The sequence below is a fragment of the Leptinotarsa decemlineata genome, unplaced genomic scaffold (genome assembly GCF_025532065.1).
Source record: "Leptinotarsa decemlineata unplaced genomic scaffold, Ldec_3_MD MMD2_tig00000010_RagTag_RagTag, whole genome shotgun sequence".
NCBI classification, from domain to species: Eukaryota; Metazoa; Arthropoda; class Insecta; order Coleoptera; family Chrysomelidae; genus Leptinotarsa; species Leptinotarsa decemlineata.
Genome location: NW_027412538.1, coordinates 2,793,249 through 2,808,580, shown reverse-complemented (window position 1 = coordinate 2,808,580; position 15,332 = coordinate 2,793,249). Strand labels below are relative to the sequence as shown.

Below are 15,332 nucleotides of genomic sequence, written 5' to 3'. Positions count from 1 at the left end.
TTTGGCATGCTTATTAACCCCAGAAGGGTCGCTGATTTCGTCTCACGAAAATACACCCCCTTCTACCCTTAATTCAATTTTCATTAGAAAAAATCATAACTCCTTGCAGAAACACATTGCTGGGAATATTTTTTCATGAAACCATCGAATTTGGCATGCTTATTAACCCCAGATGGGTCAATGATTTTGTCTCACGAAAATACACCCCCTTCTAGCCTTAATTCAATTTTAATTAAAAAAATCATAACTCCTTGCAGAAACACATTGCTGGGAATATTTTTTCACGAAACCATCGAATTTGGCATGCTTATTAACCCCCGAGGGGTCACTGATTTTGTCTCACGAAAATACACCCCCTTCTACCCTTAATTCAATTTTAATTAAAAAAATCATAACTCCTTGCAGAAACACAGAATTAAGGGTAGAAGGGGGTGTATTTTCGTGAGACAAAATCAGTGACCCATCTGGGGTTAATAAGCATGCCAAATTCGATGGTTTCGTGAAAAAATATTCCCAGCAATGTGTTTCTGCAAGGAGTTATGATTTTTTCTAATGAAAATTGAATTAAGGGTAGTCGGGGGTGTATTCAATTAATTGACAGAAAAAATATTCCTAGCAACGAATTTCCTTTTGGAATTATTTTTCTGCTTCTATTATTATCAGTTGTTTGTACAATTTCAATAAAATGCGGTTCATTTCATAAAAAAAAAAAGATTTTCATCATCATTTGAATCATTTCCAATCACGTCAGTTCGTTTCCAGCAATGAGTCTATCAATGTAAAAATTTCCATGGCTAGCCATGTGAATAATTGTGGTGAAACGACCTATGGCGGAATAGCGCGCTCGCCTCTCTTTCACCAAACACATGGATGAAAACACATGGCTACCTTCACACTGGTTATTTCACCAATCTGTCGATTCGGCTTGCATCCATGAATTTAAGGATGTCTTCATACATGCTTTCGCTACCCCGCAGAAGGGTTCTGGGCCGATCACCTTCACGGGCTAGAACATCGGCCTTCTTATTGCCCTTCTGACCCTCATGTCCGGGTACCCAAGCTAGAGTGACCCTATTTTGGGTAGTTAGCTTCTTGAGTGCGCTCAGACAGCTTCCCAAATTAAGGCTGCCATTGAAACATAGAAAAAATCTTAATTGTTAGAAACACACATCTCTCAATTCATCATTTCAGCTGAGCTGTTGGGATCGAAGTTTTCATCAAATATCATTGGAAAGCTGGTAGAGTATCCATTCGAAGTACTCATTTCATTGGTATATTTATTTCTTGTCAATACAGAAACCTACACTGCCTTATTGATGTGGTCAGGCTTGACCCAATGCATATTCCTCTTCAGCAATTATACAAGAATAGTTTATTGGATAGAAATTAGTTATACTGAGTTCCTATTTCAAATTCTCCCTCCCTATACTTGAATATACATAAATTGTCCAACAGTTTTCTAAATGCTGGAAAATAGTTTACAAAAAATGTTTGTGATTAATGTTATTTTCTGATTAAAGTAATGAAACATTTCTTTCCAACAAATATTTAACGTTATTCTCTGAATCAACAAAATTATGAAGCGATTTCAATAAAGCAAACACTAAATCACTGATCACAACATTAGTAAAAGCTGAACCAAACCAGTTGAACCGTTTTTGGGATTAGTGAGATAAACAGATAAAGATCATTGACAATGTTCTTATATGTATTCATAAGCTTTATGAATTCCGTTACAATCTACTTTCCTGAATCGTCGCAGAGATGAAATGTTAGTCGTGTTTAATTGGGATTTTCCCAAGGAACCTAATTTATAATATTTAGATGAAATGCGTCTTCTGTCTAATGTATCCTTCTAAAATTACCTCAGAGAGTTCATAGTATCCAAGTTTTCATCATCAGTATCGATTGCAGTTGCCTGTTAATTAAGATATTGAAAAATTATATTAAGAGCAGGAAGCAATCACTGATGATAGTCTATCTTGTCAAGGCTAAAGACTAACAGGAAGATTAATCGTTCTCTTGGAGATGATCCCTTAGTGATTGAAACAGGTGTCGAGGTGTTAAAATAACGGTTCGGTGTTGGGATAAAACTCCAGTAATATTCATTACTACACCAAAGGATCCAAACAGTGTACCACAAATAAATATCCTATTTGCGTTAGTACTATTCCCCCAGAGAATTGTTCCATATGAGATATTTGAGACTAGAAAAAAGCGCAGTAAGCTGATAATAGCGCCTCTTGAGAGATTATATTTTTCAATTTCCAAAGAAGAAAGGTGTATTTGTTCAATGTGCCAGTTCAAAGTATCATCTAGATGTATGCCTAATAGTTTAACACTGTGTCATTTAACCAAAGAGGTGTTTGAGTTTAATTTTCGTTCAACATTAGATTATTTTTTTTAACCATATGTCAGCATTCTCTTGAATTTGATTTATGTCGCGCAGTTACCCTCGATTTTTCCGGATGTCGTGAGAGTAGTATCGTTGGCGAAAGCAAAACAATTATAAGGTGACATAAAGGAAAATATATCATTTATATAGATTATAAATAAAAGAGGGCCCAGAACCAAGCCTTGGGAAACTCCACATAGTTCTAAGTCGGACACATTGTTCGAATCAATTGACACATATTGGTATCTGATTGTCAGATATGAAGAAAAAAGAGACAGGGGGTCCTCTTATGCCATAGTCATCTAATTTTTTCAGAAGAATAGAATGGGAGACACAATTAAATGTTTTTGTTAGATAACATGAAGCAGCAACATTGTGTTCTCCAGTTTTAAAGTAAGTTATTATGTTTTATCTAAGTATTATCGGGAAATAACTTTTATAATAGAAATAACTTTTATAATGGCCGTCGCCATGGGGGGATGGAGGGAGCCTTCCCCCTGCTTTTTCGACTTGGGAAAAAGTTGGGAAATATTGGGCCGTAAAGATAGAAAAAAATAATAGTAAAAAAATGAATATAAATTTAAAAAATGAGAGAAAAGAAAGGGAGAGGTAATAAGAAAAGGGAAAGAACCGGGAGAAGGTTGGGATTTCCCAACATGCATAACCTGGAGATACCATACTTTGAAATTCTGAGTTGTTTGAAAACTTCAAAAAAGTTTAATTTCTCCCAAGTAAGAGAACAGTCCTGAACAGTCCACAAATTTTGAAGTGACAATTTTACAAAATTCCCAAGTTTTCGCTGTTTTTTCGACTTGGAAAAGTTGGGAAATTTCAGGCCGTGAAAATAGAAAAAAAATAGTAGAAAACAATAAGCACAATATTATTTAAGTGTTGTTTCCTTTCATTTGTATTGAATATTCCTATACATGGTGGATATGGTGGAAGACCCAGGTCCCATTATTATTTTTATAATTACCAAATTTTATTTTTGTTTGTGCATACCCTAACGGGCATAGGTATTCAGCCAATCTTTGAATAGACAAGTAAGAAAATTAATATATTATAATAGTAACTAATCCCTCGGCTTTCATTTTTTCGAAAGTTGGGAAATTTTGCTGGTGGGGTTGGGAAAATTTGGATTCCCTTTTCCCCCCGGTATTTCATTTCGCTACGGCCCTGATAGTAAGCATAATAGATTAAAATTATCTGGATTGTTAACTGTAAAAGTAGTAGTACTTAATGTGGCGTGTGTAAAATACAGATTCCAGAAGTAAATTTAACAAAATAAACCATTAAACAAAATAAACCATTATTTAAACCATAAACCAAGTAACTTTACGTTTTCTTAGAATGATAGAATAAATAGTATGTTTTTGAAGGTTGTGCAAAAGACAGGTCAAATATAATAACTGTTGCTTATTTCATGATTACCCCGGTATAGTCTATCCATAGTAAAAAAGCCACAAGTCGTAAACTCTGTATTTTTCAAACCTGTACTCTTTTTTACTTTTATGTGACGGAAAATTCAGATCGTAAGTTCGACAGATAACATTTCGAGTGTTTACTTTCTTCAATTTGAAATAATCTCCAAAACTGCCGTTTTCCTTAAAACTTAAACGAATCGTCGAAGCATGACCTTATCAACAAAGCACTCGTTTCTTATCAGCTATCGAACTGAACCAATCGAATTTGACATGTCTTTCCCCACTTCGAACTTCTTGATAAAACAAACAGGGTTGGACTCTGGTTAAGATTAAGTACGTTTCTTTGCATTTTTACTAGATTATGTACAGAGTGTTGGGTTGAAATAATCACGTTGAAGTGCATTACAGAAAACCAATAATTTATATAATATATATATATATATATATATATATATATATATATATATATATATATATATATATATATATATATATATATATATATATATATATATATATATATATATATATATATATATATATATATATATATTTATTTAAATCGCATTTCAAATAGTGCATATATATTTTTTACTTGATGACTTTAAAAATACTAGAATTCCCAGAACAATTATTATGGTGACTATTTTAAAAATAACAAATTTATTAGAAATTTGAGAGAGTTGGAATCGTTACTAATTATTTTTAATATCTCTCATTGGAAGAAAAACTAGAGTGACAAAGTGTAAATAATTTATCGAAAAAAGTAATTCTTTTGTGAAGAAAAGCACAGTTTTTTGAGTTTTCACCTTTCATAATCTGAAAATAGAAAATTGTAGTGGAGAATGTTATACAATTGTAGAAACGGTGAAGTTATCCATTGAAATTTTAATTTTTTCAGATTGTGAAATGTGAGAATTCCCAATAATTCCCAATAAATTCCCATAAATTGTATATGAGTCGTCAAATCTATGTCATTTCAACAAAGCTGATATTTTTCCAATCAATATTTTAATATGTATTCAGGAATCAAAGGGAAGTGATTTTACTATATACATATTAAGATTTTCGTTCTCTGCTACCTCCACATGTGATCTTTAATTGAATGAGAATAGTTTTTGATAACTTGGCTCTATGAAGTTTAATGCTTTAATGATAAAATATCAGAAAGATTTTGTTAGCACTTAATAGTTGATAAACAAAAACTTGTAGGTATAGATTGTTGAACAGTGGTTAAAAGATGTTATTTAATGTTAGAGCAAGAAAAATTGTGCATGTGCTTGTGATTAATTTGAGAAGCTACAAGAACAAATAAATTTTGCAACAAAGTCTTATTCAAGTCTTATACAACAAACCAGGTGAAATTCAAAATGTCACTTGCTAGAACGGATACAAGCAAAAAATATCTTGGGGCATTCATAACACTTCGCCAGTGAATTTAGTGGTTCAGAAGCTCTTTAAACTTTTACAATCCTTAGAGGAACTGCATATTGCATATTGGAGGTAATTGTTAAAATTGTTAAACATTAGATACTAATTTAAGCAAGCATAAAAAAAGTGACATATTAGTGTAGACACTCAGAAAAATGATTCAGTCATATTTTTACTAATGGAATCAGTAAAACAGCACATTGGAACAGAAAAAAAAGTTTGATTTTGTTGAGTTACTGGATAAGAAAATTGAATAACGTCCGAGATATCTAGAAATTTCTAGATATAAAAATCTTGTTCAGTTGAGATTAACTGGTGGCAGAAATAAAGCCTATTAGTTTTACATCATAGCCAACGAATACTACATTATCAATATCAAGAAAATATCTTCGAATTCAACAAAGTAGCCGTTTTTCCGGTCAGCAGGTTTTCAAATCTGCTACTGTGGCAGACATTATTAACGGCAACGGTCGAAGTGATCTACCTTGCTGCGATGTGCAAACTGAAAATAGGTCTGGTTCGTTTGTAATTGTTTATTTTATTCATTTTAAATTTCTAGTTGAAGAATAATTATATTTATATTTAATTTGATTGACGTCGCATGTATTAGAGAATCGTCATTTGCTATCGGATGATGCCGATAATATCCAGAATGGAACCGATATAGCCGATATGAATATAGGTTCCCTAACTGTTATAACGATAAATATTGGATTTTTTTAAATTTTGGGAATCCAAATCATTGAATTCATCTAATCTAATCAAAAACCAAGTATTTTCTATAAAATCCTCTATATATTCGACTAGTTTGCTATATCATGGTGAAATAGCTGTCTGTAGACGCGACTGCACTTGTGTCCCTTAAAGTTCGGTACAACACTGGAGTGAACTAACCCACTTGACTACTATTCATAACTATTCCTGCAACATCCAGAATATTTTTTTTGGCAATGAATTTCACAATATGCGTTGTTTGCTTCAAACATAGGTGCAAGATGAGAGTGACTCGAGTTTTTAAAAACTGATTGAAAAAATGTTTACGAAGTAGTCCCTTTTTAGCGCTCTCTAGTGATGAATCTGTTTATATTTTCTGTATCATGAAGAAACTCGACATTGATATTTTTGCTAATTTCCACCGAGCTCACTACTGGCCTGCACGCCAGTATACACGTTGACCAACTCTCCTGTATTATTTACTAGTGTTTGAAATTCTTCAGACCTGACAAAGACGGCTAATTTTGTTTTTTCGATTTATCGGCGTGCTCGGCTTTATGACTATTTGCTACTTTATGCCTTTACGACGTGAAACCTCTCTGAAATAAGATTTGCAGTAGTTATCGTACCTTCTGGGCACCTACTGTTCCCTGATAACTGTGATGTTTGTGTTCCTATGAATTTGAATTCCCGTGTTTTTCAACCGTTAGTTCCATTTAATCCATAGACTTGAGGTGAGTTTTTTTGGTACTTTTTTCACCTTTTTAATGGCCCCCAATGGATAATGGGTTATCCGATAGGTACTAGGTATTAACGTTTCTGAATTGTTGATTTATGCTACATATTGATACTGTTTCATAGTTGAGATTACGCAAGGGGTTTTTAAAACCACTGCGTGATTTCTTGCAATCACCATTTGTACATTTGATTTCATATGACGAGATTTATCACATTTGAATTGATATTACGTAAAACAATCACTGACGTTGATTGAGTTTTATCTTGCTCTCAAAAGTGGAAATATGTAATTATTGAATACATTTCTTAGAGAAATATTTTCTGGGGAACTAAAACTTCTTTCGGTGAACCCATCTTGCAATGCGTAGAAATATAAATTATTAAACTAGATGAGGAATTTTTTATGATCTTGCTGATTGGATGGAAGAGCAATATCTGCTTTGATTTATCATGTGCAGATGTTGAATTCTAGATTTGTTAGGTTAGGTTAGATCTCTTGTACTGAGTAACCTTTCAATAAAAACATTTTTTTATTAAATTTTCCAAGAAAGGTATAGGAGACCTGTCAATAAGGAGTTCCGGATATGGAATTCCTGATTGACCCTACATATGACTGCATTTCTGATATATTTTAGGCAGAAATACAATAAAATTGTTTCATTTCTGTAGTCCTGTATACTTCTGTAGTGCTGTAAACAAATACTTTTTCCGTGGCTGAAATGAAAATAATTTCCTCGATAAAATTGGCCTACAACAAATCATTCGAATAACAAGAACACATTATCTTTGAGAACGTGACGTTACACCAAATCCGTGCCCGTCTTTAAACATTATAGAGCAAACAATGATTTATGATAACATTTCATTAAATTTAAATTTGACTTCATGCTTGTAAATTTTCAGGTTTTGATTTTTTCTATGAAAACTAAAATAGATTACAAATTTGAAAAGTATTGTGCTTGTCAATTTTAGCTGGTTTCTGTTAGAATTATTGTTCTTTTATCCAAAGGTAAGCCTTCCTCATTCAAAGATTATTCACTCCCCCATTGATTTTCAGTTGATATGTTGAGAAAAAGCGTTATTCTTCATTGTTATTCTAGCATAGGGATATAATTCGATTGGTGGAAAATGAGCGAAAACAACTGAGCCAATCGGTAATATATTTAATACAAATACAATTAAATTGTCTTCAGTTCAATCTTCAAGCATTCAAATAACAATACAATCAGTAAGTATCCTGAAATATTTTGGAATACTTTTAATCCTCGATAAAATTTCAATTTTTGCAAATAATGTTTCTCGAATATTTTTATTGGCTTTCTAAAATACAATAACTCTATAGAGTAGAGACACGTTTTTGAATGAACAATGATATAATGTTATATTGTCATTTTCACTTTTTTTCAAACATAAGACGGTATTTGTGATGCACTGTTTGGAAACTTCTGGTGTAGTAATGAATATAACTGGAGTTTTTCCAGACACCAAACCGTTATTTTAACACCTCGAGGTGTTGAAATAACGGTTTAGTATGGGGAAAAAACTCCAATAATATTCATAAGACGGTATAATTAAGATCTCATCTGCAGAAGCCGGATCGCACTATTCAGTGGCTTCACTTAGGAGGTCTAATCTGATCCTTCAAAGGGATTCAACCAACATCGCCATAGAGTAGCTAAAGCCGCTCTAAACATTTCTTTGCGGGACATAGATCATAGTATATGCTTTGTTTATCCACGTCCTATCAGCAATTCATACAATAGTACTTCACATTCACTCCTGTTGGCTCCGAAATCTCCTCCGTTATGATGGTCGTGGAGCTGTTTGAGCACGTCTGGAACCCCTAGTAGGAAGGTCTGAAACGTTATTCAATTTTTTTCTTTTTCCAAGTAGTTGGGTCACCTCGTCACCTCGAACACATGAAGTGTCTATGTGACCCTGCCTCCTTATTTCATGGTAGCCAACTTTACATGCATGTGAACACAACACTTTCCTTGAATTTTTCCTCTTACACCGACACACCCGTTTGGATTTGCATTAATGGGGCATATGTTCGCGGACAGACTTCACTATATCTATTTTTTGGACTGTTCTAACCCTGGCCTTTTTTTGGTGAGATTTCGGCTTTGGGAAGTGCCTGTGTGGTTCACCGGTGCCCAGTCATTGTCCTGAACATCTCCTGGTGTCGTGGAGGATCCACTTTCCATCACACGTGGCGATCTGATCCAAAAAAGATCGTTTTAGTTTTAGTTGCGCAGAAGCAAAGAAAAACAGACTTCATAACGTGGCAATTTCTGTCGATCGTTCAAATCATGGGGTACCCACTTTCCGAGCTTTTCGACTTTTCCAATACGTTTTAAACCATCAGAAACCACAGGGGGGCTGACGTCCAGTTCTTCCGCCATCCCACGAACCGTGAATCCAAACAGGGTCCCCAAATCCCCGTCCTAGATTACTGTAGGTTGACCACTTCAAGTCTAAAATCTCCGCAAGAAAGTTTCGCAAACCAACGTCGAATGGTACATTCATTAACTCTATTATTGTCAAATGCCTGGTTGATTTTTCGAGTTGTTTTTCTCAGTTTGAATTCGTAAAGAAAAATTGTCCGTGAATCACATAGTAATAAGCTGAAATCAAATAAGCAAACAATCAAAATTTGAAAAATAATTAACATAACCAAATTCTCTATCGATCAGTATATACCACGACACAGTAGAAAAATATTTATTGAAATATGAAGCTACAAAACATATGAAATTGAAACGGACAAAACTTTTGAAACAACCAATATATACAAAATAATTTCTATCTAATTTTTTTCTCTATAAACATTACCATTATTATAATGACATTATAATGACTTTTATTACCAACTTTACGACTAATAATTTCATTCTAGTGACAAACTCACTTCTAACGACATGTGATAAAAAAAATCTACTTAGCTTACGTTTCAATATTGCAATCTTCAACTAATTACTGTTTTTTAACATTGGGAATCTAATCAAACAAAGGAGATTTATTTAGTTCTATTTGGCCATATAGTAAATGATCCGATTTCTTTATGCCCGTATTCGCCGTTTTCTCTGTAAAGCGAAGCTTGCGTAAGCCCGCTTGAATGTTTGGGGTATGCACCACAGAACAATGAACGTAGCTTAGCCAAGCGCAAAACTTGGCAACGTTGTATGTTTTCGGGGATAATTACTGTTTACCCGTCAATTCTCAAATTACGAGAAACGAATGTTGGTGAATTTAATAAAAAGTGGGGTTTCGATGGTTACTTTTAGCTTGTTGAAAAGTATCAGTCAGACAAAAGAACATACTACCACTAAATTTTCATTTCTATTATAAGCGAAATGTATGAAAAAGAGTTCCAAACTTTATCTCAACGGAGAAATAAATTTTGCAATTCAATCATGGCCACGTATAGAGAGAGAAATGTTCTACTCGGGACTCTCTGCATCTCGGTCGATGGCCAGCTCTGCTGAACCAATATAATACTATGAAACTACTTATAAATTTTCTATTTTACGTGTGGTCAGTTATATCTTATGTAATTGTATTGAAAAAAGTAAGAACAATTAAATGTTTTTTTGAATTATAAAGCATCTTCTATGAGCTCCAGCACATATAGTGTTGTCAGCTTGGTCAGTCCGAATCTTCTATAGAAGGTCATATCATCCATCTCCTCGAAATAGTTGGACCTCCTAAAAATTCTTCGTGGATATACAAAATCAATAATGTGTAAGATGCCACTATCGGCTTTCAGCATGATTTCATCTTCTAGTTCCATCATTCTGCAACAACTGATTTTAATTTTACAAGTTCGTTTACTAAAACATTTCAGCAAAACGACACTTACATTATTTCCAAAACTAAAAAATAAAAATTGAGGTTCTGATGTCTACATAAGCTTGGCTTTACATATAAAGCGAGAGAATTTGGTCGCTTACATTTGAGCGAATTTAAAGGCGTTTGTGGATACGGTGCATACGGTTAAGCGAGCTTACTCCTTAAGCTTCGCTTACTGGTTTACGGCGAATACGGGCATTAATCACACGTTAAAAGGTAAGACCTCGTTAGTCCTTAGCTCGCACAAGTTTCTCAACTTCTGAGAGTTGTCGTTCGTATGGGGGCGATAGCTGATTAACGGAAAAACAGATTTTAAACAGAACAGATTTAAACAGATTTCTAAGTATTGCAAAAGGTTTCAAACCTCTTCCAAACGTAACACATCATAGTTGTGATTGAAAGATGCTGCTTAAAGATGGTTTGCAAATGAAGAATTTACATTCACGTCTAGAAAACTAGATCTTATCTCTTTTATTCTTGGGGGGAAAGTTTTCTTCCAGTTTGAGCAATATATGTCTCAAGAAACTTGAATCAACGTATAAGTATACTCTATCCTACTGGAAAACTTTATTTGTTTGTTTTTAATAAGCTATGTGCAAGGTCTTTCTTTTTTAAAAAAGGATCGATATTATTAGTGATTTCACTAAAGTAGTTCAATGCCCTATAACGCACTCTATCGTTTCTTGAAGTTGGATACACCTGAGGTCCTATTTTTCAATCACTCGCAGTTCTGCGTATAAGTAGTTCCGTGAATGATGATCAGTCACAGAGATTCAAATGTCAGCCTCAACCGGTATTTTTTCGATGGAATTTCAAATAGTAGTGTTACCAACTTTGAAATTGTATAAATTTTGAGAAATTTGTAAAATCGGGATTATTTACCTATGGGATTGCATACAAAATTAATAAACCTATATTTTTATGAGTTCTACACGAAACAAAAGAATATAAACAAGATTTTATTAGCTTCACCTGTATGTATGTATGTATGTTTGTTTGCTTGTAACTCTCAAGCTCGGGATCTGTATTAGACAGAATTGTCGACATTATTGCTTGATCTATTCGCGGGCAGATGGTGCGTAACCTTCTTGATATAATTCGAATTCACTGTATTCTTTTGAAAAAAGTATTTTTTTTATTAACACGCGCGCCTGCTGCCTTATTTGTAACCCCCCTTTGCGCGCATATTGGCTTGGGCTTGGTAGCTGATTTTCAGGCTCCCTCTCCGGAACCGGAAAATATCAATGGCCATTTTTCTAAACAATATAAGGCTGATTGATCCCAAAGTTTAGATAAAATAAATATAGTTAAAAAAGGCTAAAAAACATACTTTTAAAGAACATCGAACTGATAAGTTTAATTTTTTTTTAAATAAGCTCAAAACAATAACGAACGAAAAAAACTAGTATTATTGTGAAAAAAGCGTGGGCGCTTTGTGTCATATTTTTTGTATATCAAGCGCTCGTCGCTTTTTTCACAATACTACTAGTATTTTTCGTTCGTTATTGTTTTAAGCTTATTTTAAAAAAATATTTTTAACTTTTTAGTTCGATGTTCTTTAAAAGCGTGTTTTTTATGGATTATCTGGGATACACAACTGATAAGTTCAAAGTTTGCATAATTTTTCCTCCTAATGATGTCACAAATGTAATGGTCAACATTTTTTATATTTCGTTACCCCTTTTATAAACTAACCCTGGCTGATATGCACTGAGAGTAATGTATTCACATAATGAATCGTATATTACGTACCGAGTAGGATAAGAATCCAACAACCCACGAGCGAAAAATTGTAAGCACGAGGCGTTAGCCGAGTTCCATAATTCGCGAATGGACGTAATGGGGATTGTTCCTCAATTTAGGTTATTACAGTAAATGCAAGTTTGAACAAAATAAAGTTGAGTTTAATTCATGAGTTTGTCAAATTCACTTCGAAAAGTATTCAAATTTATGTTTCAAATGTTGGTTTTTAATTTTTGAAAGGAATTGTTCCTAATTCACATATTGGCAACAGCGCCTATATCAAGTTGAAATAATTTATACGTACCTAGATATTCTACTTTAAAAAGGAAAATTATCTTTATAAATCAACAATTGAGGCAAAATATAAATTATAGTTCAATACCACCTCCACAAGCCACATAAACAAGTTGTTTTATTAATTATTTATATAGAGGAAGATAGGTTAGGTGCACAAACTGTCATATGTCACAGAATGTCTCGGAACTCGGAACATAAGTAAACAGAACAGCACGCTTCTGAAATATGTCATCTTTGTTTGTCTCATACAGGTAACAGATTCATTGTCCTCTATTAGCTATAACCGATGTTGCCAAATGGTGAAATAGAAACGAATCCCTTTAAATGTTGAATGCATTATTTCATTCCTCTTTTTTAAGTATTTAAATATTTTTTTAAAGGAAAAGGTTGAAATGATGAGTTTAAAATGCGTTGTTTTAGAGCTCTTTTATGAAACCACTTGATTTTCGTCAGGAGGAACATTCCCCATTTATCCTCTAGGTGCGTACTATAGATACTTTTTCCACAACTGGCTTTGAATAATAAACTCATTCAGTCAGTCAGAAGTCAATTGAATGATTTAAAAATTGGTGACAATATTTTCTACAAATTATTTTATTAGGATTAATTTTTGTTAAAAGTTTTTGCTAAATCTTCGATATAAAAGAGAAAATATACCTGATAAAAGGCATATTGGGACCCCACTTGACTGTATGGAGAATATGTTTAGTGTCGGATTTATGTATGGGTGCTTGCCAGAGCTGCAGCTCCAACCCCTGTCAGTATTCCAGTCATATTTTGTATATAGGAAGTTTTTCATTTTCTCGAAGATATACATTATTATAATGTCAAACTTTCGATAAAATTTTTGACTCAATTTTGTTTGTTACTTTTTATCTGTGGTTTTTCTCTGCTCTTCCGTGGGACGCGGCTTAAATATATATATATATATATATATATATATATATATATATATATATATATATATATATATATATATATATATATATATATATATATATATATATATATATATATATATATATATATAAAAATATGTTTGTTTACTACTGGATCTATGAAATACGTTCCATATTATTGGCACATGACGTTTTCGAAATTTGCACTTATCTGGCACCAGCGTCACAAAATCTTGTGTTTTGTGTTCTGCGACGAAATCGAAAACCTGTTGATCAGAAGATCAAAACAAAAACAAAATGTTACAATATAATACTTAAAAATCTCTATGAGACTGACTTCTAAATGTAGAATGATATAATGCTTAAAGAGCTTAGTGATTACCAGAGAGGTGAGAGGAAGAAAGTTATTTGAAGTGCAGATGGTTGAACATGTCAATATTTTGAAATATACTCAAGTTTACAGCTGAACTCTAGTTTTTCAACAGGCTGGGTTATATCTGACTAGTAAACTTCAAGAAGCTGGATCTAATTTTTTAGTTTTTTATTAAAGTTTATTCATCTAGTACCAATTGTTATACCAAACAGAATATAATAAGACAGAAAAATGTTATTAACCTGTTTCTATCATGATAAAATATAAATTTGTGGAGAATTAATAAATGATGTAAAGAAACAAATTATACCTACCTAATCTATTGAATACACTTTCCCAGACCAGAAAAGAATACTGTCTCGACGCGCGACTCGTCAGCATCACTTAGATGAGATGCTAACTTGGTTATTGAAACTTGCATGGAGAGAGAATATTTTTGTCCTGTGTGGGAAAATTGTTCATTTTCAATAAATTCATTTCATGCTAGAGATTATAATTCTAGCTATCAAATTGTACTTGTGAGATCTCTTTTTTTTTCTAACAATTTTCACTCCCCTGAAATTTAAATTTTGAAAGATTTTTAATTTAATATATACATATTTGTGTGCGATTTTAATCAGTTTTCTATCCCGATTCTTGAAAGGCCTCAGAGGAAGTTCTTGAAACTTAGGTATATTTTCATTTAAAATACCTACTAATATTTTTTGTTTTGTAAAGTACTCATAGGCAAAACTAATAATAATTGCTACTGACATGTTGGATAATTTCGTTCGAATTTTATTCGAATACAGTGACATTTCTGGGGAAATTTAATAATTTGCTCTACATATTTGATTTATTGAAATAATTTATTGATTTCAGGGGAGTGGAAACCTATAAATGCCAAGTATTATTTTCTGCCTCCACAAATAAAATTCAGACAATATCTGTATTAACCCGTATTATATATAGATATGTTTTTGAAAATTGGTGTAAAGGACTCGAAAGATTTTGGCTTTCTACTCCTACAAAACCTTTCATTTCCAAAAATAATATCTCCTCAAACTCAAATGACTCATTAAAAAAAAAGAAAATATCCTGACAATATTTTATTGACCCAAAAAAAACATACTTTGAGTTCACTACATTTGATTAATGTATGCGTTATCAGATACTCATCACTAATAAATGGTGCTAGTAATGTACACATAATCATTACACTTTGTTATTGAAAACTGAGACTTGATATTGAGCCATAACTATTTCTTTTTTTCAGTTCGAAAGATGATGAAATTGACAGCAACTGTGTTGTGAGGGCTCGAGGATTACCGTGGCAAAGTAGTGACCAAGATATAGCAAAATTTTTCAGAGGATTAAATGTGGCAAAGTAAGTGGTTCATTTGATTTTATCTTGTCAAGGACTTCAGTTATAGATTAGAATTGTTGCAGTTGAACATTATTTGAATTTAATTCAGTGTAAATATGTA

The 15,332-nt window shown here is 32.9% G+C and overlaps 1 protein-coding gene across 2 annotated transcripts in view; it reads left to right on the top strand.

Moving 5' to 3' along the window:
- Nucleotides 1-15,332, top strand: part of fus (epithelial splicing regulatory protein fusilli) — a 178,780-nt gene that overhangs the window by 123,689 nt on the left and 39,759 nt on the right. For both annotated transcript variants that reach the window (XM_074171264.1, XM_074171263.1), the window contains exon 6: nt 15,122-15,232. In XM_074171264.1, the coding sequence (XP_074027365.1) occupies nt 15,122-15,232 (111 nt within the window). The remainder of the gene's footprint in view (nt 1-15,121; nt 15,233-15,332) is intronic.